This window comes from Hirsutella rhossiliensis (genome assembly GCF_020360975.1).
Source record: "Hirsutella rhossiliensis strain HR02 chromosome Unknown scaffold00002, whole genome shotgun sequence".
NCBI classification, from domain to species: Eukaryota; Fungi; Ascomycota; class Sordariomycetes; order Hypocreales; family Ophiocordycipitaceae; genus Hirsutella; species Hirsutella rhossiliensis.
The window spans coordinates 6627986-6654362 of NW_025408668.1; the positions used below are offsets into that span (position 1 = coordinate 6627986).

The 26377-nt window shown below is 57.9% G+C and overlaps 7 protein-coding genes across 7 annotated transcripts; 5 read left to right on the forward strand and 2 right to left on the reverse strand.

The window, feature by feature from the left end:
* Positions 1 to 1140: 1140 nt before the first annotated feature.
* On the forward strand, positions 1141 to 2298 carry HRG_02354 (uncharacterized protein; the record flags this gene model as incomplete). Its single annotated transcript, XM_044860825.1, has 1 exon — positions 1141 to 2298. The coding sequence occupies one exon, from the start codon at positions 1141 to 1143 to the stop codon at positions 2296 to 2298; it is 1158 nt and encodes a 385-aa protein (XP_044724458.1).
* Positions 2299 to 2461: 163 nt separating this feature from the next.
* HRG_02355 (HIT zinc finger domain-containing protein) lies at positions 2462 to 3275 on the reverse strand (the record flags this gene model as incomplete). Its single annotated transcript, XM_044860826.1, has 2 exons — positions 2462 to 2972; positions 3058 to 3275. 2 exons carry the CDS (start codon positions 3273 to 3275, stop codon positions 2462 to 2464), a joined length of 729 nt encoding a protein of 242 aa, XP_044724459.1.
* A 455-nt stretch (positions 3276 to 3730) lies between these two features.
* Positions 3731 to 4670, forward strand: HRG_02356 (nifU-like domain-containing protein; the record flags this gene model as incomplete). Its single annotated transcript, XM_044860827.1, has 2 exons — positions 3731 to 4486; positions 4545 to 4670. 2 exons carry the CDS (start codon positions 3731 to 3733, stop codon positions 4668 to 4670), a joined length of 882 nt encoding a protein of 293 aa, XP_044724460.1.
* Positions 4671 to 10288: 5618 nt separating this feature from the next.
* HRG_02357 (PSP1 domain-containing protein) lies at positions 10289 to 13055 on the forward strand (the record flags this gene model as incomplete). The annotated part of the gene is made up of 7 exons (XM_044860828.1): positions 10289 to 10765; positions 10823 to 11654; positions 11724 to 12381; positions 12440 to 12617; positions 12660 to 12840; positions 12898 to 12908; positions 13008 to 13055. 7 exons carry the CDS (start codon positions 10289 to 10291, stop codon positions 13053 to 13055), a joined length of 2385 nt encoding a protein of 794 aa, XP_044724461.1.
* Positions 13056 to 14307: 1252 nt separating this feature from the next.
* Positions 14308 to 14955, forward strand: HRG_02358 (uncharacterized protein; the record flags this gene model as incomplete). Its single annotated transcript, XM_044860829.1, has 2 exons — positions 14308 to 14405; positions 14466 to 14955. 2 exons carry the CDS (start codon positions 14308 to 14310, stop codon positions 14953 to 14955), a joined length of 588 nt encoding a protein of 195 aa, XP_044724462.1.
* Positions 14956 to 15405: 450 nt separating this feature from the next.
* Positions 15406 to 16315, forward strand: HRG_02359 (ribosomal l15 domain-containing protein; the record flags this gene model as incomplete). The annotated part of the gene is made up of 4 exons (XM_044860830.1): positions 15406 to 15492; positions 15710 to 15866; positions 15948 to 16018; positions 16073 to 16315. The coding sequence occupies 4 exons, from the start codon at positions 15406 to 15408 to the stop codon at positions 16313 to 16315; spliced, it is 558 nt and encodes a 185-aa protein (XP_044724463.1).
* A 1445-nt stretch (positions 16316 to 17760) lies between these two features.
* On the reverse strand, positions 17761 to 22225 carry HRG_02360 (pumilio-family RNA binding repeat domain-containing protein; the record flags this gene model as incomplete). The annotated part of the gene is made up of 7 exons (XM_044860831.1): positions 17761 to 19094; positions 19149 to 20025; positions 20438 to 20612; positions 21298 to 21360; positions 21418 to 21740; positions 21902 to 21928; positions 21986 to 22225. 7 exons carry the CDS (start codon positions 22223 to 22225, stop codon positions 17761 to 17763), a joined length of 3039 nt encoding a protein of 1012 aa, XP_044724464.1.
* Positions 22226 to 26377: the final 4152 nt, after the last annotated feature.

The following is a 26377-nucleotide window of genomic DNA, read 5'->3' on the forward strand; positions in this document are numbered from 1 at the left end:
TTCCCCTTTCCCCGCAAAAGCCGCCCGCAGCAACGGCCCCGCTTGGATCCGGCCACAAGCAAAGCTCGTCTCCAAGGACGTCGGCAATCAACGAGCTCAGCGACTTGCGTAAAAGCCGGACTGAGAGAGGGTATTTGCATGGCCACTGCCGCTGCTGCGACACCATTATGTCCCATTATGCAGCCCCGACGACACCGCGCTTCCCAGTCCCCCATACATACACATACGTAGCAAACAGGGTGCGCGCCAAGACAACCTCGCTGTCCGCCCCCCTGCTGTTTTTCCGACGTTGCAACGGGCCTGCAGGACTGGCCCGATGTCGTGTCGGTCCGCCGAGGGCCACGCCAAAGATACACAACACAAGTTGTCGTGAGAGCCCTGCCTGTCTTGTCAGTTGCCAAGGAGCGGCCCGCTCTTCTGATGAGGCGCGCCCAGCATGCCGCTTGCATCGGCTCTTGGAGTTTCAGGGGAGCCTTGACGCTTTCCAATCTTGATCCTCGGTCATAAAGTCGTCGTCGGCAGGCCTAATCCTCTCTCATTCTCTCTCCACCGCTCCCAACAACGACAAGGACAACACGCCCAGAACTTGGTTTAATCTCCCCCCTTCTTCGCCTGGATTTCTCGGCAGCGACCAGCCTCGGAAACCTGCTCGTCCGAAGAAGCACCAGCAAGGGACGAGTCCCCTTCCCTCGCCTCGTGAAAAGACGCACGCATCTGCGCTTGGCTCTGCGCACGCATGCATGCTTCTACCGCTGCACATCGTCTCACGTGCGACCGCTGCATGGCCTCCATTTGCCGTGGACGAAGTGCCTATATATCCATCCCCCTATGCCCTCTCGACTCGATGCTTGTACTGGACTCGATTTCGCGCACCATACACGACTTTGCTCGCCGTTGCTTGTCTGATTCGCCCTCCTCGAGCAGACAACTTAAACCCCCCCCTCCCCCACCTCCCTTTGTCCTTCTCCGCAAAACTTTGGGCCTGCTGGGCCTTTTCAGCCTTTCTCTTCCTCCTAGCTACGTTGGCCGACTGGCACTCTGGCCCCGGGCTACCTCTGGTTGGAAACGTGACACTCCACCACGCCAGCTACGAGGCCCAACCACTTATACGATACGACGCCAGCCTGTCGTGAACCCGCCATGGTCATCAGCATGACCTGCCCGCCGGAATACGGGGCATCGGCCGCCAGATCAAGCTGCAAGCCCGCCAAGGCGACGGCGTGCCACAAGCTGCGGCCCTCGCAGTCACAGCTCCTCGATCCCGACGAGCTGACGCGAAGATTGTCCCTCTTGCTCGCCGAGCAAAACGGCCACGCTCCGAGCAAGAGGCGTACGATATTCGGCGCAGCGTGGCGGACGCCGCAGGTCGGCTTCGACGCGTCGGCCCCCTTGAACTCTGACCGAGGCGAGCACCAACGTCACCCAGCGTACAGACATGGTATCGGCGACGCACAGCAGGGGCGCCGGCTGCACAAGCACAAGCTCCACCTCACGAGCTCCAAGAAGTCGTCGGGCTGCAGTGACAACGGGGGCGAGCCAGTCCGCTCTTCCAGCTATCGACATGTTCCACAAGTGGCAGCCTCTCAGTTTGCCCGCACCACCACCGCCGACAGCACAGCCGGCAGGCAGCTCATCCACAGGCTGTCCCAGAAAGCCATCAAGTTCCATCTGGACGGGCCCAACGCCAGCCGCGAGATCGCCGCAGCCAGTCCCAACGTTGCGCCATTCAAGCAGGCTCAAGCCCTCCGAAGGGTACAGAGCATGCGCGAGCGCCAGTACGGACGCAACCAGTTCCACTACACACCCACCCTTGCAACCATGACCGAGATCGACGAACAGCGACCCCCTTGCCATCACCGCCATACCCTTGAGCCTTACTCGGGGCCGAGGTTAGAGGGCCATGAGGGTCAGAAGGATTCCGCAAAAAGGAGGAGGAGTACTGGCAACATCCTTGGCAAACCAGACGCATCGCCCAAGGGACCGTTTATCATGCCAGTTAGCCCGGCTGCTGCTGAGCGGCGGGGCAGTGGCGATGCTCTCGACCCGTCTGAGCACCATCCAGTAGACTGGACGCAGAGCGACGAGACATGGGCCCAACCGACCGTTCTCGTGGCATCGCCGCAACCTCTTCGGAAGCCCGAATCGAAATGGGATCTCCGAGGTCGGCTCGGAAGCCTCACCAGGCATGGCAGAGGCGAAAAGACTCCTTCCCCGCCCCAGGAGAGGAGAGTTTCACAGGACTCGCCAAAATCCCCAAAATCCCCTACAGGCGGCCTCTTTGCCCGCTTCAAACGTTAGCTTCCCCTGCAGCCCGTCTCGGGTCATGCGCGTTCTCTCACCGCCGTGGCCGCCGTCCAGCTTGAATACTTTCTGCGGCGCCGATGAGCCGCGATGGAGCAATTCACCAGTCCGCACCGTTTTGTCGGATGCCGGCGATGCACAAGGTGCCAGCTATCTGCACTCATCGACGGCTCGTTTCCGCCTCCATGAGTTGCCGGATCATATCGGCGTCCTGCTGTGCGAATTGTTGCTGGAGCATTGCCCTCGAGCTGTCCTTTGCCTCCTCCTCGCTAAGGAGGAGCGAAATTAGCGTGCAGTACTCCCGGACCGCCTCGCCAGCCTCTCCCGGGAGCTGTCGAGCTCTGCGCAACGCTGCCTTGCCCCTGCTGATGCCCTTTTCCTGGGACCAGTTGCTCCGGCTCGAGATGCCCTGCATGAGCGAGGCTGGAATCTGCTTGCTCGGGTCTTCGGGCGGCGGCTGAGTAGCCGAGTGTATGTCGAGTAGCTGCTGCGGCAGGTTCGGGTACTTTCGAAACAGCCATGCGAGCGTCTCCGAGTTGTCTAGAGCCTGGAAAGGATTGGCGGGACCGGTCGGCTTGGCAGGCCGCTCGCTTGGGGGCTCTGGGACCGGCTCGGGCTTGGGGTCGGGAGGGTGGTTTTCCTGATGAGCTTTGTTGCACGCAACAGAGCAGCTAGGAAGATCAAGTCAACGACGTCGGGGTCTTGGTTGCATCGCCAGGTAGCCAGCCGTTGGGGCTCTTAAATAAAAAGACGTACTATGGGAGATAGCAGCGAGAGCACTTGTATCTCCACGCAGCTGCTTCACAGACGCCGCACGCGGTAGGGCCCTTTTGCTTGGTGTCGGGTATGATCGGCTCGGCTTCTGGTGCGGTATATTGCAGCTCCTCGCCTGTCGCTGCCGCTAGTGGCGACGCCGGCTCTGTTTTGATGTCCAGGCTTGGCTCCCTCGCGGCGAGAAGATCCGGAGACACCATGGTAGCAGTCGAGCGACTGCGTTGCAGGATTTGGGTGGAGGAGCTCTTCACGCTCGCGTCTCGCAGCCTAAAAAAAGAAGAAAATTGCCATGAGCCGCACAGGCAGCAGACAGCAAAGATGTGGCTGGTGCTGGCTGGGGCATCCCCACCCGTTGCATCATTTGTGGCGCGCCCTCCGTCGTCGGCGACCTTGTATTGCACCGGACCGCCGACAGCGCGGTCATTAGTAATACGCGCGCCGAGAAATATCGCCCGCTCGGCTTTGGAATTACAGAGTCCAGCAGGAGAGCGACGATTACGACTGACGAGGCCCACTTGGACGGGAGTATCTCCGACGTCATTTTTCTCCAGCCATTGCCGCATAACAGCAACGGACCATCTCTTGTGCGCCCTTGTCGCAAATTCACCGCCAGGGCAACGGCGCAATGGCTCCGTCAACTGCCTCAAGGATCGCGATGTGTTCGCTGGCCAGAGCAGCCTCGCGACCGCTCGCCCGGTGTCAGGTCCGAGCTACGCCGAGGTGGATGCGGCAACTGAGCACCCAGACGAGCAGGCTTCCGACCGCGGCTGCGGGCGCGCGGCCCAGCGCGCAGCATCGAGTGCAGCGCATCGGACCAATGTTGGCCGTCGGTGGCGTGCGCAGCATCTTTATTCAAACGGAAAATACACCCAACCCGGACGCCCTCAAGTTTCTCCCGAACCACCGCGTGGTGCCGCCCGAGGTCGGGGCGCCCTTCATTGAATACCTCAACCCCCGGGCTACCATCTCGCCGCCGCACCCGTCGCCCCTCGCCGCCAAGCTCATGAACATCGACGGTGTCATGTCCGTCTTCTACGGCGCCGACTTCATCACAATCACCAAGGCTGGGGACGCCAACTGGGCGCACATCCGGCCTGAGATCTTTGCGCTCGTCACCGAAGCCATCACGTCGGGCGAGACGATTGTCAACGTGGCGGAACGCAAGGATGGGAGCGAGGCGGTCGAGGAGGACAGCCTGGCATACAACGAGGACGACGATGAGGTGGTTGGCATGATCAAGGAGTTGCTGGAGACGAGGATCCGGCCGGCCATCCAGGAGGACGGCGGCGACATTGAGTTTCGAGGCTTCGAGGATGGCTACGTGAAGCTGAAGCTACGCGGGGCCTGCCGAACTTGCGACTCGAGCACCGTCACGTTGAAGAACGGCATCGAAGGCATGCTGATGCATTACGTGAGTCTTGTTCAGTTCCCGTCTCTGCCTGGGTCGCCTTTGCTGATGGGGCGCACAGATCGAGGAAGTCAAGGGCGTTCACCAGATATTGGATCAAGAGGAGGAGATTGCGATGCAGGAGTTTGCCAAATTCGAGGAGAAGCTGAAGCAGCAGAAAACAAACCAGCCAACAGCTTCTGGTTAGCAGGGCCGGAAACAGGAAATGTGTTTCTTCCCCACAAGCCGATACATAGGGGGGCCACGCGCCAGGGTGGCCCGGATGCCGCTGTATCTTGACTCCTTCAGGTTACCTGCCTAGGGGCCTCGAGCGCATTCTTGTTCCCCGCTTACAACTCGAGGAGGCTAGGCCACGTAAGTCATGGTGTCCCGGTTGACTGTTGCGAGGGCTGAGCCGTCGACTCTAAGCATGCAGGCGTCAGTTGTCGTGGCGCGAGTCTACTGTATAGGTAGCCAGTAGCGTAGGCAAAATCCTATAGGGCACCCCGTCGCGCGGGCCAACGGCAGCGGCACATGGCATGCGCGGGATGCCGTCGACGGTCAGGACAGGCCGGCATGCATGAAGTATGTACGGTACTTGGTGCATCAATCCACCTACAGTACCTAGAGGTGTCATTTTCCGTCATTGCCGAGGCTCTCGCATCGACGACTTTCTGCTTCCTGCCTCGCGCTTGGTCCGCGGCAGGACAAGGCGGGCGGGACAAGGCGGCACAGTGCCGATGGAGGGCGCCATGCGACAATACAGCAATGGCTGAAACGTCAGCTTGACTGGCTTGGGGCAACGGTCTGGAACTCTATGTATACATTATACATTGGTCGCCGGTGGTGAGATTGGATTGTTCCAAAAAAAGCTACTAAAAAGCTCCGCGAGCCCTGGCCTTGTTGCCATTCTTTTTCCATACCCGTCTAGCGGCATTTGCGACAGTCTCTTCAGTGGCGTGCGCGTACATGCTGCCACCGAGCTCTGCATCATGTCGGGGGGGAGGCGGAAAAGGGGGGTTGACATTATTTGACCCTCTGGACTTTCTCTTTTCTTTTTCTTTGGCATTTGGCCGCGACGGCTTCTCTTGAGGCGAGTTCATGCCGCCCCAAACAGGGGTCCTTGGGCCAGCCAGAGGCGCTAGGCTGAGAGTGGGCTAACGCGTGCTAAGTCGGGCGTGGGCGTGGGCTGGGACAGGCAGGGCAGGTGACTCGCTGGCAATTGTGAATTGCGGGGTTGGCAGTCTCTAGCGATCGTCGACGCCTCGCATTTCGAGACAAGACCACGTCGAATGTGCGTCACTTGTCGACCAAGATGCAGATCCCCTTTGCAACTCTGCACAAAGACCGACCGACCGACCGACCGTTGAGCCAAGAGCATTTAGCTCGACTAACGAGCTGCAACATACGCGATAGAACGGGGGGGAAGGGGGGGGAATCTCCCATCTCACGTCGGAGAAACGCCACGGGCTTGATACAGTGGGCGCCCAGCGATTCGTGCTCAAAGGCGGGCGCCAGAGCCGTCAATCGATTCTGTTCCGTTTCTTGCTCTGCTCTTCCTTTGCTTTCGTGTGCTAGTGCCCATCTGCGCTGTGCGATCGTCGATGGAGTGCGCCCATCCCCACCCGCGCCAAGTCGCAGCCGGGGGCCACACGATTTGACGGGGGGGTTCATGCGCTCACGAGAGAAGGAGAAGGAGGCTAGGTACTGTATATTGCACTGGAATAGCTCAGCATCAATTGCAGCTAATCGGAGCTGCAGCTCGGCCTCCATCCCACTCGACACCTGCGGCTGGCTGGCCTGCTCGAGATGCATGGCGTGGGCTGAGAAGGCCGGACGAGCTCTGCTGCCATGGACGGTACTGTACTGTAGATGCGGACTATGGCTCGCTCCGCACGTTATACACAACTGTTCGTCCACACCTTACCTTGCAGCCATTGCACTAGCCTGTCGTCCAACCACACAGTCGGTATTGTCACTCGCAACACTCTGACCCAAAGGCCACCACGAGGGCTTCCCGTCAGCTCGACGAGAGATACTGCCGGGCAACGCTGTGCCACCAACAGAGCGCCCGCAGACGTCAGGTCAAAGTGGGATCTCGACAAGGCCATGGGCTTCTGACTGAATAGCTCAAGGGGCCTCGAGCCTCGAGCCGACCCTCTACCTTGTGGCACTATTACTCTCTGCGCAAAGTGCGTCGGGTTGCACTGCGGTGCTCGGATTGGTCAAGGGGGGGCTTTGTGCGGGGCACTGTGCTGGAAAGTAACCCGACTTACACCCTTGGGTCAGATGTATTTGGACGAGAAGGGTAACCAGGAGGTGTGATACCCGCCTTGGGCCCCTCCTCATGTCGGCCTTTGCCTCAACGCTCCCGTCCGATATTGTGTGGACGCAGGCCGAATTGTGTTTTGGTTCCTGGTGGGCCTGGAATTACAGCCCCGTGCTAACACGGCCACGGCCACGGCCAAGCGCCTTAGCGCCGTGGTGTCGATGAAACCAAACGGCGGGCGTAGTGTGCCCGCGCGAGCTGAGGGTTCACCTGGCTGGTATGCAGGACTCGTCGGTGACGAAAGTGAGTCTTGCAGTATGGGCTCGAGCATCATGAGAGTTGACGACGAAATGAGGGGTTGGAGGCAGAGTTTGGTTAATTGGCCGCAGGACCTCAGCGCTCCCCCCCTTCCTCCAGTAATCGGACGCCCGCACGCTGTTGGGCATCCTTCCGTCGTCCGTTAGCTCAAGGTGTGTGCGCCGTCAGTTTCCCCTCCCTTCTTCTCCACCCTTCGGTGGCATCAAGTGACTCGGTTCGTGCTTCTCAGTCGATGCGCCCTCAGGTAGTACGAATTAATCTCCTGCACACAACCGTACGACTGCGAGCGAGTGCGTGTACTTGGCGAATGTCCATCACCACGACCTGCAGTCAGAGGAATGCAAATGTCTGTCGGATGGGTGGGTGCCAACCTCGCAATACAGTACAGTAAACGTGCTTCTTGTCCAATCCAGCGCTTGATGCAGATTCTGGCGGGGAGGCGGAGGGCCCACCCGCAGGGCCCCCATCACTTCCAGTCCAGGGCCAGAGGAGGCACTAGCCCACTTGTGGTAGCGGCTGGCGTGCTGCCGACCGGGGGGAGGGGTTGCGTTCTGGGGATGGTGGGGGAGCGAACCGCACCATCATCCGGCTCCTTTCCCACACGAATCCACTCTCGCCTCCACAAGCCACCCGCCCAACCGCCCATGGAAGACGGGACAAAGAAGAGGAGACGGCTCGGCGCTTTTTTTGCCTACACTCAAGAGATGGCATGCCCTTTGTATTCGTATAGTCTGTAGAGAGATAGAGGAAGACCTGAGAGGGAGAGAGAGGGTCTTGCCTGTAGATACTAAGTGCCTAGCGAGTTGCATGTATCTGAGGGTGCATTCGGGTGGTTCATGTGCCCCGTCTCCGTACTTGCATGCAAATGGGCATATATGCATGCATGTATGCATGTAGCAGGAATTATTACTCCGTTGCCACGGTCTGCATGCCCCCATCTACATGCATAACGACATATCGATGGCTGTCCGGAGCATGCATGCATGGGATGGGTTGCTCAAGTCCCGTGCCATCGTCTGGAGTGCAAAACCGGCCAAGGCGCGGCATCCACGCACGGTAGGCCAGGTACCTGTTGGACATGGCGTGTCTGTGCACACAAGGGACGAGGCACTTGTACTAGAGGTAAGAGGGCTTCGAGAATCGAGCAGTGCTCCGTTGCGTGCATGGCGCTGTGCCTGACGAAGCGCCCCGAGGTACGGAGTAAGCCCTCGGGCAATGCCCAAGTACCTCGGTACGTAGGCACTACTTCGTACCGTCTTCATACTGTACATATACCGTGCGCGAGGAAGATTCACCTCGCCCACGCTTGATGAAAGACCTGAGTTCGCTTCGTCCAAGCCGTCCGTCCATCCATCCATCCATCATCCGCTTCGACGACATCGTCGACCCCCGCCGTCCTGTCCAGGCTTTGTCCCCCCCTCTGCCTTGCCTATAGCCGTTCCCGTACTATTATTGCCCGTCCGCTCGTGAGCGCTCGCCCCCGGGCTCCTATTCCCACTGGGGCCCTCCCCTCCCCTCCCTCCACCCCACCCCCTCCCCCTAAGGACCAAAAGGATATCAAAGGACAGCTCCCCACCGAACAGAAACCATTGCAGCAGCTCTCCAAAACACGTCGCCCCTTCTTCATCCCTAACGCCAACCCAGCCAATCAGCCATTGCCTCTCGTCTCTAACGGCCAGCGCAACCGGATCGACGCGCTCGTGGTCTATTCCCCAGCGTCCGACCCCCACGAAGCCTGGCACAGTGCGGTCGCCGCTCAAACGGCCCGGCGCGGTACCTCTTGGGGGGGGCAGCGGAGAAGTCGCCGGCACAAAGTTTCCCGTGCTTTGCCTTCTGCGAGAGGACCCCTGACTTTTAGACTGCTGGTCCCTAACTCAAGACAGGTAGGCTACCGAGCCCGTCCGTCCTCAATCACCTCTCACACATTTGTTTGACCACAGGAGCCATCACAATTCGAAACCTCGTGCGCCGGCCTCGCAATATCCACCAGGGCCAAGTAAGCTTTTTTTTACGGGGTCCTCTCGGCCACGCCGCCGCGTCTTGTTGTACCGACATCATAGCCCATTGGGAGCAAACCCTTTTCCCAACACCTCACGTCACTTACCTCATCCATCTCCAGCTTACGTCGGGCTTCTACCGACCGCCGCCCTCTCTCCCCGGTCTTCAACCTTCCTCGGCTCTCATCTTTGTCTCCCTGTCTCGGCCACCCACAACCCCCTCTCCAACCCGCGCCCGTCGTCGCTCTCTTTCTCCCCGCTCTCTGACCAGCCGCCCTCACCAGTTCTCCGCCTCTCCTCACATCGGCAGCTGGTGCTTGCGCAACTGTCACGGGCCGCCGCGCGAACCGACTCTGATTTGCCGCCTTCTCAAACATGGGCGTCAAGTAGCACGCCCGCCTCTCGCAGCATCGACGACGCATTTCACACACGGCTCGCCGCTGCGAATGGATGCGCCCGCCTGCGCTTGACCTCTTCGCCATCCTTTTCGCATCCTTTTCTTTTGGGCTCTGGGTTTAGACGCACGATTTAGACGTTTTCTCACAGCCTCCGTTACAATAATCGCCTTACGACTCGTTTCTGTCCTCGCCGGCTTGTCCAAGACAGCTCTTCGCCGCCCCTACCTTTCCCCTCACCCACGGCAGTCGAGCGCGTCGCACTGCCATCTCTACCGCTTGTTACGACCTAGAGCTGTCTGTGTATCGAGTTGTCAAAGATAGATATTCTCAAGATTCATTCCTGGTACGTCAACGCCTTTTCTGTGCCTCACATGGCCTCGGGTAGTCGCTTGGTATGTTTGTGCACACACAAACTCAAAAAAAAAATCGCACAAGGTCGTATGGGCAAGTCGTGGTGATGAGCTCATTGGTGGCTCGTGTCGTCAAGAGGGCGTCATCCCTTCAAGGACATGCCTTCAGGCGCGTCGCCGAGTGCCCTGATTTGAAGCCGAATTGAACATCATGAAGCCGGTCGACTGACGTTCACATAGCCTTTTCCTCCATCACCGCCAAAGTAGAAGGATATTTCCGCGCGCCACACCCTTGGCAAGCCATCATCACTCGCCAGGCTTCCAATCGATCTCCCCTTGCGCATCTTCAAAAGGGATCTGAATACGTCCCACTCTCGGGCTACGCCGGCGTCACTTCTAGCGAAACCTCTTTGCAGGTATCCAAGTCTGCGTTGGTCGGTGTCAGCTGACGGTACGCGCTTGTGTTACGAGAACCGCCGTCGGCAGCGCCAATCATGAGCTCTGTCTCTCTCAAGACCGGACGTTCTTCAAAGTTGAGCCAAGGACCCGCCGGCGCCCAGAGCAGCCAGAACCTGCTCTTGGACAAGGTCAACGCTCGAACGTCAACTCCCGACTCCGAGGCGCTGGCCAGCTCTGAAGACGAACTTGACCACCGCTCAGACGTGCCCCAGGCCTCTGTTGTGCAGCCTCAGAAGCCAGTTCGACGATCTTCGTGGCTCAACGACACGACGCAGACCCTTTCTCGTCCCCGCAAAGGCTCGTTTGCTAGCAGTTCCATGTCTCCCACGGCATCTCACCCAAGTACGCCGTCTGCCGAGGCTGGCAACGGGCCCTGGGGGTCGCACTCCACTTCCTCCGTCATGGGTCGCGCCACCGGCACGTCGGCCTTTACGTGGGGAACCGGTATCTGGAATGATCGCAAAGATGCACCTTCAAGGCTCAGCGAAGTCTTGCCCTCGCCGACTTCGACGGTCCCGCCCGGAAGCGGCACCAACTCCTTCTTTGGCTCTGATGCTGGCTTGACGCAGACATCCCCAGTTTCGCGCGAACCCGGGCCGAACCCGCAAATCCCCTTTGCAATTCCGCTGCATCCAACCCCAAAGACATATCGTTCTCAGTCTTATTCGGTAGGGCAGCTGGATCCTGAAATCGCCCCTCCGCCGTCTATGTGCTCGTCGGCAGCCTTGGGCCGCGCACGACACCCGGCCCTGCAGCATCGGCCATCGCGGCCAAGCATGTTGAGCGAAATGGCAAACGATGGCTCGGTCCTCAGCAAGGTCAAGGAGGTGGAGGGCGACGACGAGAGCCCAACAGAATCCCTTCAAGGCTCTTTCCATCAGATGTCCGACTCGAAAACCATTGAGATGCTTACGCGGGAGAACGCTATGCTCCGTCAGCAGCAGCAGTACAACAGCCGTATCCGTCCACGCGCCTCGACCGGAGCAACCTATCTTGCCAACGGGTATCCATTGAGAGAGACTGTTCCCGAAGAGTCGGACTACGCAATCGACGAGCTGGATGAATCCAACGAGGCCGGTGATCCTTTTGGACGGCGCAGCAGTGCTCGACGAATGAGCGAATATGGCGGAGGTCCCATCCGCGGTCCTGGGATGGACAATCGCAAAGTGGACAATATGAATCTGAAGAAGGCTCTCTGGTCAAGCTCGCCCGGATTCTTTGGAGGGGATGTTTCGCAAAGCAGGCGTCACTCATTTGCGAACATGCCCACACGTCAAGGGTCCATTAGCTCCATCGCCGATTCGGTCTCGTTTCTCGATGCCAACGCGGCCGACGGCCAGCCGTCTCAAGGGTTCTCCGTATTCCCTGACGGCCAAGGCTTCTCAGCCTCTTCAGGCAACCGTGAGTTTTCCCGCTCCAAAAACAATTTTCAGTCTTCCAGCTGGCATTCTAACATTCTACCGCACACAGCCGCGGGTCTCTTTGGCAACGGGTCCAACACTCTCCAGGCAGCCTTCAACGGCCCATACGGATCCTCTTTCGGGCTGCAGGATCAGTTTGCCAACCGAGCGCCGTCTCCCCACCGCAATATCTACGGAATGGCGCAGCCAAGACACAACCAGCTCCTCCATGTGGTTTTGTTCAAATGTGCCAGGGCCGATGTTTTCTACATCCAAGAAGGCACTGGACTAACCGTCAAGCCGGGCGATCTGGTGATTGTGGAGGCCGATCGCGGCACTGACCTCGGCACCGTGGCCAAGGACAACGTTGATTGGCAGACCGCCAAGGAGCTGAAGGAGCACTACGCAGAGGAGCACTACAAATGGCTGATGATGTACTCGCAAGGTGCCGCCGCGGCGCAAGAGGGTGCTAGCCCTGACCTTTTGACCTCGACTGGCGGATTTCATGGAAGTGCCGTCGGCGGCATGGGTCCTCCGAGTCAAAACCACATACAGGAGCCAAGCACAGGTGATCTTCGACCAAAGCTGATCAAGCGACTCGCCCAGAACCACGAGGTTCATTCCTTGCGGGACAAGGAGGGTCAGGAGGCCAAGGCGAAGAGAGTTTGCATGCAAAAGGTCAAAGAGCATGGATTAAACATGGAGATTCTCGACGCCGAGTTCCAAATGTTCGTGCAGACCCCGCCCCTGACACTGAGCTCCGGCATGACGCTAACAGAAAGATAGGGACTGGAAGAAGCTAACATTCTACTACTTCGCCGATTCCTACATCAACTTCAACTCTCTTGTCACCGACTTGTTCAAAATATACAAGACTAGAATCTGGATGTCAGCGATAAACCCGGCCTCGTTCGCAAGCCCGACACTGGGCATCCAAGCTCCCAGTGGCGTCGGACCTGGTGCTGTAGGTGCTGGGCGTGCTTCAAGCGGTGGAGAACGCCGCCAGAACCACCAGGCCCAAGAGCAGCAGTCGCAGGCATACGTCCAGGGACCACAAGGTACTCGTGGATTCCGCGCACCCTTCGCCCAGCCGTTCGGGGGCGACCGGCCAGTTGCGACGGCTTCCGGATACTCGGCATCGAACTACGCATACGGAACAGGCGGCGGGGCCTTTGCAAATCCCCGGGGTGGAGCATCTTACACTCCAAGCCTCTTGCCAGGGCTCGAAGGCTTTCCTCATACAGGGTACCATCAGGCAGGAGACTTCCAGTCGATTCGCCAGCGCTGGCCAGCTTCGCAGGGTGTGCCCAGTCCTGGGCCACATTCTCAGGGCATTTCGCCGCTTCCTGCGCAGAATGATTGGACCGCCAACTTCCAGGGACTTTCTCTGAATACACACTAGTTGGCCGGCCGTCGAGACTTCAGCCCGACACAACGGTCATACGGACATGCTTGGAAACGATGCAGCCTTGTTCCACGGCTTTTAACACGGCCTTTGGTCCTTGTTGCAAAGCTGTCCGAGAACCACGTGCCTTTTTTTTCAGAGCCGGATCGGCAGTTTTCGGTCCGAGAGGAAATATTGCAGTTCGTTCCCGCAGTGTCCAACTGTCTGCTTAATCACGTTGTATTGTTGGTCGGAGTTTTCTTCTTCTCTCTTTCCGCCTTGCGATTTGTTTGAATCGGTTACCACCGAAGACACTTGGGATGCTGAGCCTAGCACACTACTATAAAGACAGGAAACAGGGGTTTGGAAGACTGGAGGCGGCTTTGCTTCTACTTCACTTGGAACGGCCGGACATAGACAGAGACGCTTGAGTACCTAAACAACATCGACGCTGTATTTAATACGCAAAACAAAAGGATATGGCTTGGGCATGACCGAAGACATGTACGGACCAGAAGGTTGTTTTCCTGGACGGACTTTTTTTTCCTTTACATCTTTTCCCGCCGGTTGCGAAGTATTCAGATTGGACGAGTACCTCGGGCAGGGTTGATACGCGGGTATTAAGTAAAGAGCTTAGAAGAACGAACTCGAGCTGATTTCATTGAGGAATGTTGGCAGGACGAACAGTTCAATGTGCTCTCTTTGTATGTCCGGCCGCCTGGAGCAAAAGAAGGATGCATGTCATTGACGCATCTGGAGATGACCACGAGGGCACGTGTCTTGCGACGGGGCTCCTACCGAGAAGGAAGGCACGAGCAGTCCTCGGTCAAGACAGGTGCCACACCGCCTTGATTCAGCGCAGTACGTTTTTCTCCAGCTTGCCAACACACGCATGTCTCGTATGGGATACAACAGCATCGAGAGAGACTGTACCACGCTCACGGCCAAAAAGCATGGCTCCTGCAACGAGGAAGAGAAACCCCAATCAGCCAGCGAAGAGTACGAGCCTCTCCCAACATGTTCGGCAAGAGAGGAGACTGACTCGGCCGTCAGCGAAGCAAAGCGAGAAGGAAGAGCCTGAAGCAAAGCCTGCTTCGAGAAAAAGGGCCCGAGCAGCGCCAAAGACCAGCAAGGCTACCAAGAAGCCATGTCAAGATGGGGCAGCCTTCTTTGAAGGAGACACAGACGACAGGTAACGATGCCCGCCAGCCACAACATTTGTCGCAGGTACTCATTGCGTTGCATCGCTAGAGAGTTCATGCCGTCGGCCATGAACACAGCGAAAGGCGTCAAGGACACCAAGATGGAGATGCGCAGGAAGGCCGGGGAGATTGCCAAGCTCATGAAGAAGCAGTTGACGAAGGAAACGTGAGTCCCCCGTTGTCAGAGTCTGTCCGCTGTATTGCAAGCTTTTGACCCGATTTGCAGGCTCGGCAAAGACATACCAGCAATCACCGAATCTATAACTCCTGACATGGCCCGTGTTCTGCATCATGGCACGCCAGAAAACAGCGATAACAAGACATTCCAGAGAGCGCAACAGTGCCTGACAAGCCTTCAAGACTTGGTCAGAAGTTACGAAATTCTGAACCAGGGCAGCATTAACACCCAGGAGCCGACGCGGACTCACTGGGATCAGGACGAGGCCAATCTCAGGGCCTTGAACGAGAGCGCAATGGGGGTGGCATTCAGGATTTTGAACGGCATTGTGATGCCTCATGCCAATAATGGCCTGGTTGAGGATCGAGCAAAGACCGACGGCAGCAGCGATATAGACACCATGGCGACGGAACTTCTCGCCGAGGCGAAGCCACAGCGGGGAGACGTCACCTGGGGGATGACTGCTCGGGATATTTTCAGAGTCCTCTCAGGAACCGTAGGGCTGTTGCCAGAGGCGCAACAGAAATCGCATGGATGATGTACGATGTTCAGTTCCTGTCACCATTTCGCTAGTTCAGGGAACTTTGATGTGCCAAAGCCAAGCGGGTGTCGATCTTATCTTGGTCCCCCTTGCATGAGAGGTCTCGGTTAAGGCTCACTTCCAAGTCCGCTCGGTGAGGCAAACTTCACCTGGCTGACTCAGACAGCCTTAGCGCCATTCGAGGGCACCGAGATACAAAGCCCACAACGCCACCCCATATAGGGACTAGTGCGTCGCTTAACCCACAAACTGCTTCTCGATTTTTTCCCACGTCGCCTGGGAATTTGGCGATTGGACTTTTCCGAGTCAACCTCTTTCCTCGCACTACTAACCACCCGCAGCAAACCTCACCACTCAAGCCGGTTCGTATTCTCTCTTCCCTCTGTTTGACTTTTTGCAAGACGAGTTGCCTGGGCTGACGTTTGTCTTTCTCGCGCATCAGCCAAGATGGGTGCCCTCAAGTATGTCGAGGAACTTCAGAAGAAGAAGCAGTCCGATGTGATGCGCTTCCTCCTCCGAGTGCGCTGCTGGGAGGTACGATGAGCCCCGGCTACGTTTGACTTCTCCGACCTGTGGGCGAGCGAGGCGGTTGCGGGCTTTTGCCTACTCTCCTGATTTCTCGAGGACGAAAGACTTTCCGTCCGCAACCGAGGGAGATCGCGAGAGGAGACAAGCTCTGAGCCCTGCGGCCGCCGACGCTCGCCTGTGCTATACACTCGTTGAACGCTTTGCTGAGAGTGCATCAATATAGCTTCGTCAATTGAACGTCATCCACCGCGCCTCCCGCCCCTCGCGCCCCGATAAGGCTCGCCGTCTCGGATACAAGGCCAAGCAGGGTTACGTTGTCTACCGCGTCCGCGTCCGTCGCGGTGGCCGCAAGCGCCCCGTCCCTAAGGGTGCCACCTATGGTATGCTGCGCCCCCTCCGGAAAGCACAGGAGCGATGACCCCGTACCAGACTTGGTGACTGACCGGACTCTTGATGCTTAGGCAAGCCCACCAACCAGGGTGTGAACCAGCTCAAGTACCAGCGCTCGCTCAAGGCCACCGCCGAAGAGCGTGTCGGTCGCCGCTGCGCCAACTTGCGTGTCCTCAACTCGTACTGGATCAACCAGGACTCCACCTACAAGTACTACGAGGTAATCCTCGTCGACCCCCAGCACAAGGCGATCCGCATCGACCCCCGCATCAACTGGATCGTCAACCCCGTCCACAAGCACCGCGAGGCCCGCGGCCTCACCGCCACAGGCAAGAAGTCACGCGGCCTCAACAAGGGCCACCGCTACAACAAGACGCGCGCCGGCCGCAGAAAGACCTGGAAGCGCCACAACACCCTGTCTCTGTGGCGCTACCGATAAGCGCCTCGCCTCGGGACCAGGGTGGCTCCCGTGTTTGGCTTCTTTTCCCGCGCCGGGACTGCTGGCTGGCTTGGGCATTGCGTGGTGCTTGGGACTGGTATGGGCGAGGACACTTGGAGGCCTTCACGTTTCGGTTGGGTTTTTTTACGGCAACACAAAAGAAATTGAGACCGTGGTATATCCGGTAAAGAAATGGATCCCGTTATCTCGATGGGCACAGATGTCTAGGCCTTGCGTGCTTTGTGATGCCGATGCTCCGCCGTCTTGCCAGCCTGCCCCTTGTACAGTCTAAGCCCTCGTTCCGAGACCTTGCCTGAGTGGCCTCTCATACCTTTTGGTTCAGGATCTTGGCATCGAAAAAGCATGACACAGGCTTCGCACCCATCGCTACCTGCTCTCTAGAATTTGCTTGACAAGGAGCCAATGGGCATCTTGGATGCCAGTTTCCGTAGCAGCTCCCTCCCTCCACTTGCTTCCCGCACCAAGCAAAACCAGACTGCAAGACGGCGCAACAGTCGTGTCAGTAAAGCAAAATGCGAACTTTCTTTTCCTATCTCGGAATTCATACAAGTGCCAAGCGCGAACCTCACCACCTCCCCATATCCCTATCTCCCACGGCGGTTTCCATTCCAGGCTGCACAACTGCTCCCCATTGTTTGCCTGCGTCTTCCCGAGAATCGGGCAGCCCCAAAGCCAGGAAAGACCACATGAAAACGAGCCAGCGATGAAGCCTACACCGGGTGTGCGTGTAGCATGACCGGTTGCCCCAAAGTGAAGAGATGCGGCAGCGAGACAAGGCCTCGACATCGAGGCTTGCGCCCACCCGTCGGTGTCAAGAGACGTGAGGGCCCATAATGCACAAGCAAGTCCGCTGCCGCCGCATAGAATCCAATGCATCGTAACAGTCGTGCCGTAAAGTCATGGACCTCTCTGTCGGGTCCAGATCGTATCAATCGATGAAGACAAACCGTGAAGTCGAAATCGAAATGGCAAAAGCCCACTTGGGGGAAAATGAAAGAGACAAAACAGCAATATGAAGAGGAAGAAGAGATAAATGCGTCTATGCGGGTCGGGCGAGTCGTAGATTCCGATCCCAATACACATACAGGATGCGGCCGTTGGTCTGCCCGCTGCTAGCGAGCAGGAGACACTAACCAATGAACTTTTCTTCAGACCCCCTTCCTTGTTTAATGTACACACAAAGCACCGCGCAAGAGTGCTGTGTTGGTCGCATGAAGGAGTGTTGCTTGGTCGTGCGAAGCTGACGGTCTGTTCATGAGCCAGTTCAACACGGGGCAAGAAGGAAATCATGAGGTCATGGCAGTGTCGTAACCGTGCTTGCGAAGTTTTTAAACCGCCCAGTAACAAGGGGAAAGTATCGTAGACGGAAGCGTTGTACAGACAAGCCCTGCTCTGAGTGGCAGCACACCGGAGGGGCAAACGAGTTACAGCCAACGAGGCTCGCCGGCGTCCGTCGGGTGGTTGGCAGGGTGGGCGGGCGAGTAACCGGCGGGCGCCATCTGGTTGAACTGAGGTTGGTGGGTGGAGCCTTGGTGGACGGGGCCCTGCTGAACGGAACCCGAGGCCGGAGGTGTGGCATTGTTGGCGTAGAGCGGTATGTTCTGGCGCATGCCCTGGCTTCCGAGTCCTGTGACGCCGCCATTCGTGAGCCCGTTGTTCTGCAGCCCAGGAGCATTTCCGGACATGGCCCGGGCATGGCCGGGTCGAATGGAAATCTGGCCCTGAGTATTGTCGGCAGGAGTGGCCTGTCCACTCGACGCGGCACTGCCACGGTTGTCGTGGAGGGAGATCTTGGCCTGGATTCTACGCCCATACGGAGTGTTGCGAATCTGCGGCAAGAGAGGTCGAATAGCCTCGACCAAGCGGTATTTCTGGTGAGGCGTAGCGAATTCGAGAGCAGTCTGAACGACATAGTTCCCGAACGAGTCGCGCAGATGACGCTCCATCTCCTGGGGAGCAAGAAGCTCGTCCACAATGATATCCTTGGATTCAGGTCCAGCGCAGCGCAGACACTTTTCAATCACGTTCGAGCTGAACTTGTGACGCGACAGCAAGCCGATGCAGCCCTTGAACGATTGCACAACGGGGTCAGTGAAGCTTGGCTCATTCAGATCAATGATGTACTGAACGACGTAGTTGCCGAAGGGGTCCTGCACGAGGACTCGCGCGTGACCAGTGATGCGGTCGACCAGCCACGCCTTCTGGTGGCCCGAGGCGTGGTCGATACAGCGCTGTAGCACGCAGCACCCGTGGCGGTGCGTTCCAACGTCGACGCAGTTGTTACCAACGGCATCGAAGATAAACTGAGCGTCGGCGGAGGTGAGCTTGTTGAGACATTTCTGGATGACGTGGTTGCCGTTCAGATCCTGGATGAGCTCGACCACGCGGAAGCGGAGAGCCTCGATGATCAGGCGGACCTGCGGTGCGGTGCTGACGTATTCAATCATCTTCTGCAAAGCCCTGGTGCCGTGCTGGTTAAGAGCAATGCGCACCATATCTTGAGACGCATTTTGAATCAAGACGGTTCGCTCATCGTCATTGCAAAACTCGAGGAGCTTTTGGCACAAATAATTACCAAATGGGTCCATCATAAGCTCGATGACGTGCTGGTTAGTTTCAAGCCAGATCATGTTCACCTGATCAGGGTTCCGCTCCTCAAGTTTCTTCTGCAGGTAGCGGCAGCCGTGCTGGTCCTTGCACAGCTCGTAGATCTGGCCGCGAAAGGACTCGAGAGGCATATTGTGGTAACGCGACATGGCTGTAAGTCTGGTTAGTATACACGCTCTTCGCCAGGGGATCCGGGTCTCAATACCTTCACTGTCGAGCTGGCGACGATGCTGCATCACACGCGCCTGGCTGTCCCGAGGCTGCCCACCTCCTTGATTGAATGGCACCGAGCCATATCCAGTGTAATTCTGGGCAGGGTACATGGAGCCGCCGTTGACACCATTGATGGTCATCTGCTGCATGCCAGCAGCAAGCATCGGGATGCCAAAGCTGCCTCCAGTATTGGCGTTGAGCGGGGCGAAGCCGTTTGCCGGATAGAAGCCGTGGAACTGGTTCATCGAGGTGCTGGTGGGGGAAGACACAGTCGCGGCTGAAGTCATGGGCGCAGCACTCGTGAGACCGGGTCCAAATGGAGGCGCGCTTGCCTGAAGGGCCGACTGGATTGACGGATAAGCACTGCCCTGCTCGCGGCCGTTGTTCAGGTTGTTGTCGTTGGAGAGTTCGCGCGTGTGCCCCCTGGTCGGCATTGCTCCAGCGGGAATGCGGCCAATGCTGGCGTTGTGGTTGTGGAAATGCTGCTGGGCATGGCTGTTGGCATTGACGCCCATGATCGACGGGCCCGACGGGTTCTTGACCGTGGGGACGTCGTTGGCGGAAAACGAGCTCTGAAGTCTCGGAGGAGTGGCAGTCATGTTGTGGTGATTTTGAGAGGACAAAATGCCGCCACTCGTTTCAGACGTGGTTCCCGAGAAGTACTTGAGGTCGAGGGAGTTCCGAAGCGACGCAGGTCGGCTTCCAATGTTAGAGATTTCTCCGCCTTGGTTGGGGGATGAGCCGTTTATCGAGGAAAGGCTCTGCTGTGTCCGGTGACGGTTAACACGATTCCAACCGTTGGCAGCTGTCGGCTCGGGGTGAGGGGATGGGGATAAGGCAAGATCGAGCGCGGCAGACGACGCAGACAACTGGACAAGAACAGCATAGGTCAGAAAGCAATTTACGATGATTCTCGACGGGATACACGGTGCTTCGCAAGGGCGGCTGATTTCCAGGGCAAACAAAAGCGTGAAGGCGAGACAGTTGGAGAGGTGAAGGAGCAAATGACGCGCGAGAAAGAGGATTGGGTTGCGGGAAAAGCGGGAGAAGGGGGGCGTTCAAGGAGCGTGAAGGGGAAAACTTTTAGCGAGGCTGCTACGGCAGCGCCTGTGCTGAACAGAGGAGTGCGGACTGCGAAAGGCCGCGCGCCTCGTTGCCCAAGCTACCAGAGGCGCATTCAAGCCAACTGCAAGACGCAGAAGCAGCCTCGTGCAACGAGCAAGGCACTTGCCATGAGTAAAGATGACAACAGGGCAAAATCGACAGGAAAACAATGCTCACCATTTGGTCTTCACGCCTCACAAGGGTAGGAAAGTTCTCGTCCGGGGTCTGGCCACGAGGAAGCGCCTTTGGCTCGTCGTCGCCGAATAGAAAGCGTGTCGTGTTCGTCTGATCCAGGTTCATGTCGTACAGTCCGTTTCTCGACCTCGTCACGGGCATTGAATATCGGTTGAGGCTATTGTTGAAGTGGGAAGTTAGTTTCCTGGATAGAAGCGTTTGGCAGAACAGTCCGGGAAGAGCCCAGAGTAGTGACCCGACTCGCAGAGACAGTCCAGTCAGATCTATAGATAGTGTAGCGTGTGGGCAACTAGGAACTGACGGGGTTGAAGGGGGGCAGTGTGTGGATAAGGTGTGAATGAAGAGAAAGGAAACAATAGGAGTAGAATGGTGAAATGGTTGATGCGGATAGCAGCAGCTTTTTGGGCAAGCAACGTGGGTTGTTGTCTCGAGCGCTCCTATTGTGCGCTGTTTGAGAATAGGGCCAGTGTCAAGCAGTGCCTCCATGCGCTCGCTCCTGAGGCATCGGATTAAAGGAACGAAGGCAGCGGAGCCTCGTGCTGCAGCAATATTTGAGGTCTCCGCCTCGAAAGAGCTGCACACCCGAGGCCCGCGCAAGCACAAAGCACCTGCTGCTCCGGATGCGTCGATGTGAGCTGGTTGCTCCCTCGGGCCAGCAAAGAACTTTCTCGCTGTGCCGCAGCTCACCGCTGAGCACATCGCCAAACCAGAGCAGCCTGGTTTCACTACGCTTCTGCGCTGACTTGGCGCCTACTCGCGCGGAGACAGCCAATTCGCCGCGGGCGAGCTCTTCTGCACCCAAGTTCAAATCGAAGAGCAAGCAGGGACGATAGAGTACTTACGCATTAGTCGATCTGTGACTGGTTGGGTCCTGTCGGACCGCCTCTTCTTTTTCGTCATCGTCACTGTTTCGGCGTGTTGTTGGCACAGATCGGGAAGGCATCGGCTCTTCAAACCCATACCGATGCTGCATTATGCCAGAAGGCGGGGACGTGAGTTGCGAGCCGGAGCGGGCCGGTCGATTGTACAAGCCAGGCGGAGAAGCGAGGCTCGAGGTCGAGTAGCGATTCGGCCGCGAAAAGATGGAGGGGAACCCGGAATTATCATGGTATTCGGGCGGCGTCGTCGGCTCCGACTGGGGCCCTCCAAGTCTACCAATCTCTTCTTCCATTTGCGCGAGCTCTTGCGCTTCCCGTCTCTGTTGCTGGTCTAGTCTCTGCATCTCGATTTCGAATCGTCGTCGCCGCTCTCGGATTCTTTCATACTCGAGTTTCTTTTGCTCTATCTGCAGCGCGCTGGTCAGTGCCCGTTGGCTGCCTTGGCAGCTTACCCCCGAGGGCGAGTGCGGGGGAGAGAAAGATTCGTGGGGGGGTATGATGCCCGGAGACCAGCTTGCGTCTTGACCGAAATGGATCTCGTGGTCGGGAAGTAGGCGGGCACACGTACTAGTTGGACTTGATGCAACGCCTGTTTCTCGCTCAAGGTCAGTTCACCGACAAAGCAAGCAGGCTGGAAAGCGGGAAGACGGACGGTGTACTCTTGAGTGGCATCAAGGGCTGGGCCTCGTTGGGGCGAGGTCATGGTCGAGGTGACGGAAGATAGGGTTGGCACGCGGCTCGAGTCGGTAGTGAAGCGTCGAGGCATATTGGAGCGTGGGTCGTGAGAAGTCTGCTGCGGGAGACGGACGCCGTTGCGAGGAGGCGAGACAAAGTTGGTCATTGGCGTCTCGTTCCTCGGCGACTGCTGGGATCGGAAGCGCGACTCGTCCATGACGGACAGAAGCGGAGGACAGAGGTCGTCAAGGCCGAATTGGCACCGCGGGCTCAGTCTCCAATACTGCAGGCATGAGCAAGAGCAGGAGAAGGTTAGCAAACAGCAGAGGGAGACCGAAGATGAGGCACGGCGACCAGAGAGGACAATGATGGGTGGCGGGGCGAGGGGTACATGTGTTGTGTGGGCATGGGTTCTGGGCCAGGCCTGATCCAGACAGGGGGACTGAGGGTTGGAGCCTCGGAGACGACTCAACGTCGTGGCCCGCCAGTTAGTTGTTGGTGCTCGGCTTCTCCGTGCCCGTACTGGGTACGCGCCGATGTCAACAGATGACAGAGAAGCACGATGCTCCGCACGCACATGCTCATGGCAGCGTGCATCCGGGAGAGCAGCAAGGCGCGCTGCTCGTACGTCTCCCAATCCTAGGCCATCGTGTCCTTTCCGGCCACGGCGACGTCCAAGAGAGTCGATAGCAAGGGATAGGGGTCCGTCAGGGCACCGGGGCAGTCCAGGGCAGTTCAGGGCAGTTCAGGGCAGTTCAGGGCAGTCCAGGGCAGTCCAGGGCAGGTGGCAGGCAGAGGACCACTTACTCTGAGCAGCGAAGACGATTTCAAATCAACGCTTCACTCGACAAGCAAGATAGGGCTCTGGCGTGTGCCCGGGAGCCAGGAGCGAGAGGCCGGCGGCGATGGAAGGACCATGAGCGAGAGCGACACACAATGCAAGAGAACAAAAGACGCGGACAATGGCGAGCAGTAGCCGAGCACGGCACAAAGAGAGGGCCAGAGGGGTGACGGGACGGGGACAAGACGACGACAGGGTTCAGATGGGCCTGTAGCCGCCCGCCTGGGAGCCCATCGGCCTTGGGGCCCAGCGAGGTGGGGGCGGGAGAGAGTGTGAGCATTTTACCTAGGTAGGTATGTACCAAGTATCGCGAGTACCTGGCCGTCTATCGGGAAGTACCTGCACACCCGCCACGATCCCGGGCAATCTTGCGGGCGCAGCAGAAAAGACGCGGGTACTTTCTCATCTGCCAGGAGGTATGGCATGTGCCGGGGGGATGAATGAGCATGGACAGACAATGCCCGCCCACCTCAACGCGTGTTGCTGATTTGTGGCGCCAGGCTTTTTTCCCTTTTTCACAAGTTGCAAAAGTGCTAGCAACGAGGATCCCTCCTGCTGGGGCCCCTTGGTGTTTGGATGCCGCCATGCCGCCCACTGGTGAAGTGCCTGGCCTGCCGGTTGCCGCTGGCGCCGGGCTAGGCACGGATGTCGACGTAGATGTACTTCGTAACTTGTTCCAAATGCTGAAGCCACGCAGAAGAGCCCGGTATTTATTACTTCGTACGCCTCGCACAAACTCCCGAGTAACCCGTACAAGGCGATGGAGCAAATCAAAGGGCCGGCCTATCAGGCATGCCATTGCATAAACCACCTTTTCCTACACGCGCACCACCTGCCAGCTCCTATCCGTGATTTGCTTTTAGCAACAGCGTACCTACGGTGACCAAGTGTTTGCCGAGTACGCAAGCACACCTTGGGTTCCAAATTATCACTACCTACTACAAGTAGTCGCCGGCCAACATGCCTCTCGCGCATACAGTACAGTGCACATGTACGTCTGTGGCTTACACAGCATATTGCAGTCATTCTGGGCGCCTCGGGGCACGGTGCAGATACTTTCCATTGGCCTTGGCAGATCGCCTAGGAGCGTGGCTGCCTTATTGTGTGCATCGGTACCTTACCTGGTCTGGCAGGCGGAGGTCCGTACGAGGTACCGCCTAACAGGGCCGTCGGGAGGTCTGAAGCCGGCGAGGGACTCGGTAGCGCCCGCAACCTTTTTCTGCCGGGCTGAAGCTGAAGATGCCGCCCGAGTTTCGTTGATCCGAAACACTAATAGAAAGTAGAAAGTAGGTCATTCACGGATGGGGCTGCGCTCAAATAGCAAGCACAGAGCGGTCGGATTTACCCTTCATGCTACGCGGACGAGGGTAGACGGTGGCGGCAACATACAGCCTCCAACCACCGAATCGAGCGCCAGCCTGTAGCTCGTCGGCGTCGGGCTTTGGGGCTTGGCCCGTACTGTACATAATTGCCACCAGAGGTGGTTTATTATTTTCTGGGCGCAAAAAAATAAGAAAATAAAAGATGCAAATTACAGTAGAAGAGCGAGAGGGGCACGAGAGAGAGCCCAAGTATCCACAGCCCACTTTGCGCCGGTACGGTACGTTTTGTCTGGTGTCGTCTGGCAGCTCCACTCGTTCGCGGCGCCCTGCGGTTTGTCGAGGTCCCTGCATGTCCTGCTTGGCACTCGAGAGTGTCGACAAGGAACTCTACCCGGTGTGCCAGAGGGAGTCGGCCAAAGTCGACTCATCTGCGGTGATGAGTGGCTTCTCATCGCGTGCTGTGCGGAGTGCTCAGATGACAGGTACAGTACAGAGTACAGTCCAGAGTGTGTTACCTCGAGCATCTCCTGTGAGTTAGCACTGAGCCACCTGCCTCGGAAGTTGTTGGGGGAAGCTGGCACAAAGTGGCATAGCGTCAAGCCCGATAAGGGCTCCCGCTCGCTGTACGGAGTACGGATACAGTACCTACGGCAACACTGCCGGCCCGCGCGTGCACTGTAAGAGGTATAGCTGGAACTTGACACGGCGAGCCGATGCTTGAGAGAAGCTCGGTTTTTCATCACGCATCGGCTTGGTCATTGGACCTTTGTCGACATCTGCCTCTTTCCCCAAGGGCAAGGGCCGTGATGGACTCATCTGCCGTCGGCACAAACTCAAAAAACGGAGCCGCATGCCTACACCCCCACAGCCCACAGGGCCGATACAGGATCTCGCTCGCAACCGTATGGCGTCACGACGAGGGGCTGACGGACCGATGGCAAATCGCACGTCACATTGCCAAGCCTCGCCGTCGGGAGGCCCTGGACGCTGCTGCTGAGGGGCAAGTCGCCAATCGCAGAGCAATATTTGACAGTATTGACTGCGTGCATGCATGCAGCACAGAGGGAGACGCGACCAATCCAACGGGCACGGCACTACCGAGTTCATCCAAGCACGTCCACTGAATGCTCACCCAAAAGAAGCTTGCCTTCCCAATCACTCACTGCTCTCCCCCGTTTGTGCTTTTGCTCTTCCTGTCTGCAGACCGAGTCTAGCCATTCCTGCATGTAAAGGCTGACAAGGTCTGACAAGACTCGCGACCCGCGACCTCTTCTTCCCGTTACGGATCCCTCCCCACCACAACCGGCTGACACTTGGTTCGACAAGTCCTCTCTCTTCACCCACGCGGCCAGCGCTCTTCCTTATTGGGCGCCTTTCTTGGTGCTAGGACGGGTGCGCCAGGCCTCGTCTGATGGCTGCGCGCCCGGATCCTGGCCGGAGGTCTTGCTGGACTGGGAAAACATCGTGAACTGACATGGACAACGTCATTCCTACGGACCGGCGAGCCTAGCCTGCTTTTCTTTGCAGTCTCGGCCAGCCAGCCCTTGGATGCTCTACGGATGTACATACGGCGAGGCATTTTGGAACCCGAAAATCTCCCCCGCCTCGCCTCCCCGCATGGCACCTCGCTCCATTTTCGTTCGTCGCATCACGGCCGCATATGCTCCGTATGCTGTGTCCGGTGTCCCGCACCCAGGGCCACGTCGCGGCTGCGGGCTGGAGCCCACCCATGTACATGCTGCCTGGGTATAGCACTCGTACCGTACCGTGCAAGATCTGGAGAGAGTGAACCCCAAACGATAGGTACAGTACTCTGTACAGTAGGCAGGGTAGGTACGGGGTATTCAGTTCTGCCCTTGCACCACGACACGTAGCCCCCGAGACTTGCCTGGGGTCAACTGGATGCAAGGCATCGCCTTCTTCACCCACTCCCGACATACGTACATGCTTACACCTTGCTGCGCCCAACGGCTGATCCGCTGGCCAAGCTTTCTCACCGACTTTTGCAAAGTTGGCTCGCCTTGAGTGGAGCTATCGTCAAAGTTGGCCGACGACCAATGTGGGGGAGGGTTTTGAGGAAAGTCAACATCACCCTCACTGTCCACTGCCAACGCCACGTTCCCCAGCTTCGGTTTGTTTTGCGGTCCCACGACGTCCTATTGAAGGATCCCACCAGCCTATTCTTAGCCAGGGCACCAATCAGCTG